We start from the raw sequence: 6062 nt of genomic DNA, 5'->3' as shown, positions 1-6062 counted from the left end.
TTTTTTATGCTCATATCAAATTTAGTCAAACCTAACTTTGACCATCATTTTATCAAGTTTTAAACATGGAATTGTAAAACTAAGCATGGATCCTTGTTATTCACTCCAAAATGAAGCTTTGGTGAGGTTTTTGAAACTTTTCATGTTCCAAACCCTAAACCTCTTGTCTTCACCCTCGAACTTGTACCCCAGTTGTTTGAGATATCACATTAAGACACATGGTTTTTTTGTTGAACAACATGTAGACCATGTTTATCAACTAGAATGGGTAGTATATGACATAAGAAGACTATGTGAGAAGGATTTCCATTTTTTTGATTTTTTTGAATTTTTTATGCTCATATCAAATTTAGTCAAACCTAACTTTGACCATCATTTTATCAAGTTTTAAACATGGAATTGTAAAACTAAGCATGGATCCTTGTTATTCACTCCAAAATGAAGCTTTGGTGAGGTTTTTGAAACTTTTCATGTTCCAAACCCTAAACCTCTTGTCTTCACCCTCGAACTTGTACCCCGAGTGTTTGAGATATCACATTAGACACATGGTTTTTTTGTTGAACAACATGTAGACCATGTTTATCAACTAGAATGGGTAGTATATGACATAAGAAGACTATGTGAGAAGGATTTCCATTTTTTTGATTTTTTTTGAATTTTTTATGCTCATATCAAATTTAGTCAAACCTAACTTTGACCATCATTTTATCAAGTTTTAAACATGGAATTGTAAAACTAAGCATGGATCCTTGTTATTCACTCCAAAATGAAGCTTTGGTGAGGTTTTTGAAACTTTTCATGTTCCAAACCCTAAACCTCTTGTCTTCACCCTCGAACTTGTACCCCAGTGTTTGAGATATCACATTAGATACATGGTTTTTTTGTTGAACAACATGTAGACCATGTTTATCAACTAGAATGGGTAGTATATGACATAACAAGACTATGTGAGAAGGATTTCCATTTTTTTGATTTTTTTTGAATTTTTTATGCTCATATCAAATTTAGTCAAACCTAACTTTGACCATCATTTTATCAAGTTTTAAACATGGAATTGTAAAACTAAGCATGGATCCTTGTTATTCACTCCAAAATGAAGCTTTGGTGAGGTTTTTGAAACTTTTCATGTTCCAAACCCTAAACCTCTTGTCTTCACCCTCGAACTTGTACCCCGAGTGTTTGAGATATCACATTAGACACATGGTTTTTTTGTTGAACAGCATGTAGACCATGTTTATCAACTAGAATCGGTACTATATGACATAAGAAGTCTATGTGAGAAGGTTTTCCATTTTTTCGATTTTTTTTGAATTTTTTATGCTCATTTCAAGTTTGGTCAAAGCCTAATTTTGACCAGCTAACCCTATTCTTCTAGAAGGAAACCGGACCGATCCGTGGGTTGCTCTGTTTTGCATTGTGGACCGTTCACTGCGGTAACGCCAGCCGTCCGATCTAGCCTTCTAGAAGGTTTCGGGGCCGATCCATGGACACCCTCGTTCTTCAACCTCATTGGTTCCTTTCTCCACGCATACGGTGGGCTATAAGAACACTGAAATGTCCGTTGGGCCGTCCCGCGTGTCTAGGCCTGCGATGCATGCGCCATGCATGCGCCATGCAGGCGCCACGCCAACGGCCCTTTCCACGTACCTCACTCACCGACGCCTTTTAATGCATCGACGCAGCGTCTCAGCGTTGCCATCGTCTCAGCTCTCGCGGCCGATGCAGCGGCATCGGCTTTGCCATCGTCAATACGCTTAATTATTTTTGGAAGACGGCTAGCCACGCGTTAATTCATTAGGAACCACCCAATTATGAGCCAACCTCTTTATAAGGGGCCTCTCTTCCTCTCCCACACACCAACCGAGCGAGCCTCTCTTCCTCTCCCTCTCCAAAGCACCACGCACCCAAGCGAGCCTCTCTGCCTCTCCGAAGATGCAGTACACGGGACCGACCTTCCGCCGTCCGCGCACCAGGACGGAGCTACTCTATCCGGCGGACGTCCTCGTCGAGAAGACGCTCCGTGTGTGGGCAAAGTCGAGGTGGAGGACCGAGGTCGAGCTCACTCGAGACTTCCTCGACGAGGGCTTCTCCCACCTCCCACCGGGCTCGCCCGTCATGTACTACGTCAACGAGTCTCGTGAAGGCGTCGCCCTCAAGCTGCTCACGGTCACCTTCGCCAACCGATTTGACGCGTACGCCCTCCTCGGTGAGGTCTTCCGGGTGCGGCTGCGAGTCAATCTTCTTCACCACCTACAACGTCTTCACCGATTGCGACGCCATCTTCTTCTCCGGGAAACCTATGCACTGCCTCCCGTACTACAAGTGAAGACGCCGGTGAAGAAGGTGGTGCGGCGCAGGTGCTGCGGCAGGTGGTGCGGCCAAGATGTGTTCTCGTCAACCTCGTCAAGTTTTTTTTAGCTTTACGTTTTCATTTTCTATGTGGTTCCGTGTTGAGTCGTGTCAAGTCGTGTGTCACTCAACTTATCTATCTATCTAAGTTATTTCCGTGTAATGGTGGAACTAAGCATCTTATGTATCGAATTTATCTAAGTTATTTTGCGTGATGATCTGGCTACCAATATTTGCATCTCATATATCTTAGTTTTCTATGATTTCGATGTAATATATCAAGGGTGTATGAATCATGAAATCACAAACATGGATCCAAGTATGAACTTTGATGTATTATAAGTAGGGTACCCATAGTATGAAACAAAAAATCACAAAAACGCAATGCTTGAAATCAGATAAATGCACCATTTTTCCCCGCAAGAATATAAAGATGCACCCTTTTTTGTTTGATTATTTTTCCAACCTAAACCACAAACACGTAATGCTTCAAATAACAAAGACGCACCCTTTTTTGGGTTAAGCAGCGTGCATAAACACAAAGAACAAACATATACGTCCTTACACCATAAACCAAGTCACGAACTAGAACTAACTATAGTTAGATTTCTTCCTTTCGGTTTTCAATATCTTTCCATCTGCCCCACTGGTTACCGAGCAATTCTTCATGCTACCAAACAAAGCGGTCTTGGGTTCGAGTCCCAGCCGCACCCTTTTTTGTTTGTTCATTTTTCACCATTTTTTAAACACCCTTCTCATCTGCCCAAAGCCAAACCTTGTGGGTCCCACGTGAAACGGCCAGCAACGGTCCTCTTTTCAAACGCGTCTCCGCCTGGTCCCACCTGAAACAGCCGAGTCATGGACGTTTGACTTGAATGAAACGGCAGGCTCACGGAACGAGCCGTTGCACACATACTAGTGGCAAAACTGAGCACCATTCTGCTCTAGTGGCAAAACTGAGTGTTGCGCAGGCTGTAGTGGCAAACCAATAATTAACCCTTTTTTTTTATTGTTTACCGGGAGGAGCACAAAGGCTCCCACCTGAATTTGTATTTCCTTCAATGCATCGACAGATCGGGTGAAGGGCCCGATGGTAGCAGTACAGGGGATTTGAGGGAGTCATCTCCCAACGCGAAGGGGGAGAGCTCAAAAAAGAAAACATAGAGAATCATGGTCGTTCTGGGAGGAAAAACGTGAGCCAGAGGTCTAATTTGATTTTGCATACATTATACTTCCTCTTCCAATAATTCTAATATTTACAATATTTTCATTCTACTTATAGCCTCCAAATGATGCGCTCCAGTTTTACGTGAGCGCTTCCGCAGCCGTCAACCTCTTCTCGGGGTTGCACGTGAGCAGTCCGCTCATGACCTCAAATCCTTCCTCGGACAGGGTCCACTCCGGGTACAGCTCGCGCAGCCTGCTGCCCTGTCCCGGCTTGAGCGGTGGCATCTCGGCGGCGCGCGGCAGGGACGCGAACTCGGGCCACGTGACGTCGTCGGGCGTGCCGAGCAACCAGAAGATAGTCCCGAGGTAGGCCAACCCCTCATCGCACAAACGCTGTGCCCGCAGAAGCAGGATCTCGCCGTCGACGAGCTCCGCCATGATGCAGCCGAGTGACCACGTGTCGGCGAGCGAGTCGGTATCCGGTTTCCCCAGCAGCAACTCCGGCGCCGTGTACAGCACCGTGCCGACCTCGCCGTGCGGCGGCGGGTCGGACGTCGAGATGGCGAGGCCGAAATCGCAGATCTTGAGGAGTTCCTCGCCTTCCGCGACCAGGACGTTGGCCGGTTTGATGTCGCGGTGGACGATGCTGCGTTCTTGCATCCCCTTGGCGCCCGTCAGCAGTTGCCGCATGAAGGCGCGCACGGTGGCCTCCGGGAACGGCGGCGCGGTGCCGTTGCGTTGTTCCTCGAGGATGTCGTGGAGGCTCCGGCCCGCGATGTATTCCATGACGAGGCCCAGCTTGGCGGTGTCGGGGTCGCGGACGACGCAGTGGAAGCCGACGATGTTGGGGTCCCCGTTGCACGCCTCCAGGAAGCGGGCCTCCCGCAGCAGCTGCTCGCTGGGATCGGGGGCGTCGGAGGCGACTTCCGGCGGCGGAGAGGAGAGGTGCTTGATCGCGACGGTCTGCCCCGTGGCGCGGTGGCGAGCCTTGAAGACGACGCCGAAGGCGCCCTCGCCGAGGCAGGTTTTCTCCTCTTCGTAGTCGGCGGTGGTGGCGTAGGCGGCAGGCTTATTGATGACGGCGGGCTTCTTGACTCTCCTCTTCTTGGCGGCTTGGCCGCCCATGGCGACGGCGGCGGCTGGTCGCTTGCTGATGGCCATAGCTAGGGCTTCCGTTGGAATGCTGAGATCGATCAGACTTCAGACAGCTACTAAGAGCATGTCTAACAGCCCCTTACTTTTCTGCCCCTTATAACGCTCGAAATTCGCCCCGTATAAAAAAAATTGGTCGATCAGACACCGCTCCGTCTAGCAGAACCCGTATTTCACCCCGTATATTTGTAAATTTAAAACCGCAGGAAAGTTTCATTCATAGTTCGTCGATCATACGTAGAAATCGACGTGCCTACATACATACAAAATGCGCGATCGGATCGCGACTTCTAGTCGGAGAGGTCCATGATGAACCCATCGGCCTCCGCCTCCGCCTGCGCCTGCGCCGCCCGCGCCTCCGCCTCCTTCACGGCGGCGATGGCCGCCGCCTTTTCTTCCTCCTCCACCTTGTCCTTCTCGGCGGCTTCGTTGAGGGAGTCTTGAATCGCCTTCAACAAGGCGGGGTCCTGGTCCTCGTCTTCCTCCTCCTCCTCGCTGGCGAGCGGGGCACCTCCGCCGCTGGTGCTCCCGATCATCGCCCTCCACGCCTCGCTCACCCGGCGTTGGCGCTCCCACTCGGCGAGCCACGCCGAGAACTTCGGGCCGCTCATCGGCTTGAGCGGCGGGTCCTCGTGGTACCAGCGGCCGCCCCGCGTGAAGTCGCGGAGCTTCTCCGGCACGAACTCCCCGCCGTCGTACTTGCAGGCCGCGCGGCGGCTGCCGGCGGCGGATCTTTTGCAAAAAATCCACCACGCATCCTCCACGTTGTCCGGCGAGCGGGATCGCTTCGATCCGCTCGCCGGGGAGGCGGCACTACGGCGGCGGGAGTCCATAGGTGGCGGCGGGTGGAATGCGGCGCGGGGGAGGGAGGAATTGCTCGCCGGAGCAGGGTGGAGGCGGCGGCGGCGCACGGCGGAGCTAGGGTTGCGAGTGAGGGGTTAACCCCTCACTCGCACCTGCGCCCAGTATAAATAGTGGGCGGAGGGGCCGATTTCCTGGGGGCCGTATTCCGCCGAAACGGGGCGGCCCGAATACGGGGCCTGCTAGACGGCCCAAACCGCGCCTGCCCCGTATGTCGCCGGAATTTTACGGGGTGGACGGGTTATAAGGGGCCTGTTAGACACGTACGTTGTGTTCGATCGGACTCGAGTACCCGGGAGTACGGCCTATCTAGCTGTGCGTAGTAGATTTTCCTTTCCTTGTTGCGGTGTAGTCACTAGTCACTACTCAGTAGTCACTAGTCCAGTGGACGCAGATTCTGACCACCGAACGACTTCACCAGTATCATTTTCCCTCCATTACTAATAGAATGTACAAGATTGACTTAAATTTCGAACTACAATTAATAATTTCGAAAAAAATGAAAAAATCCAGTACCTCCGAATACGTGATTA

At 50.5% G+C, this 6062-nt stretch overlaps 1 protein-coding gene across 1 annotated transcript; it reads right to left on the bottom strand.

The window, feature by feature from the left end:
- Window positions 1-3654: 3654 nt before the first annotated feature.
- LOC124656089 (putative cyclin-dependent kinase F-2) lies at window positions 3655-4677 on the bottom strand. The gene has a single exon (XM_047194895.1). It carries the CDS (start codon window positions 4675-4677, stop codon window positions 3655-3657), a length of 1023 nt encoding a protein of 340 aa, XP_047050851.1.
- Window positions 4678-6062: the final 1385 nt, after the last annotated feature.

Source organism: Lolium rigidum, chromosome 5, assembly GCF_022539505.1.
Source record: "Lolium rigidum isolate FL_2022 chromosome 5, APGP_CSIRO_Lrig_0.1, whole genome shotgun sequence".
Lineage (NCBI taxonomy): Eukaryota > Viridiplantae > Streptophyta > Magnoliopsida > Poales > Poaceae > Lolium > Lolium rigidum.
The sequence above is the reverse complement of the archived record's forward strand: the minus strand, read 5'-3'. Positions and strand labels throughout refer to the sequence as shown.

Bases quoted from the DNA above. Each gene is read 5' to 3' on its own strand.
- LOC124656089 (XM_047194895.1), bottom strand. From the start codon at position 4,677: ATGGCCATCAGCAAGCGACCAGCCGCCGCCGTCGCCATGGGCGGCCAA.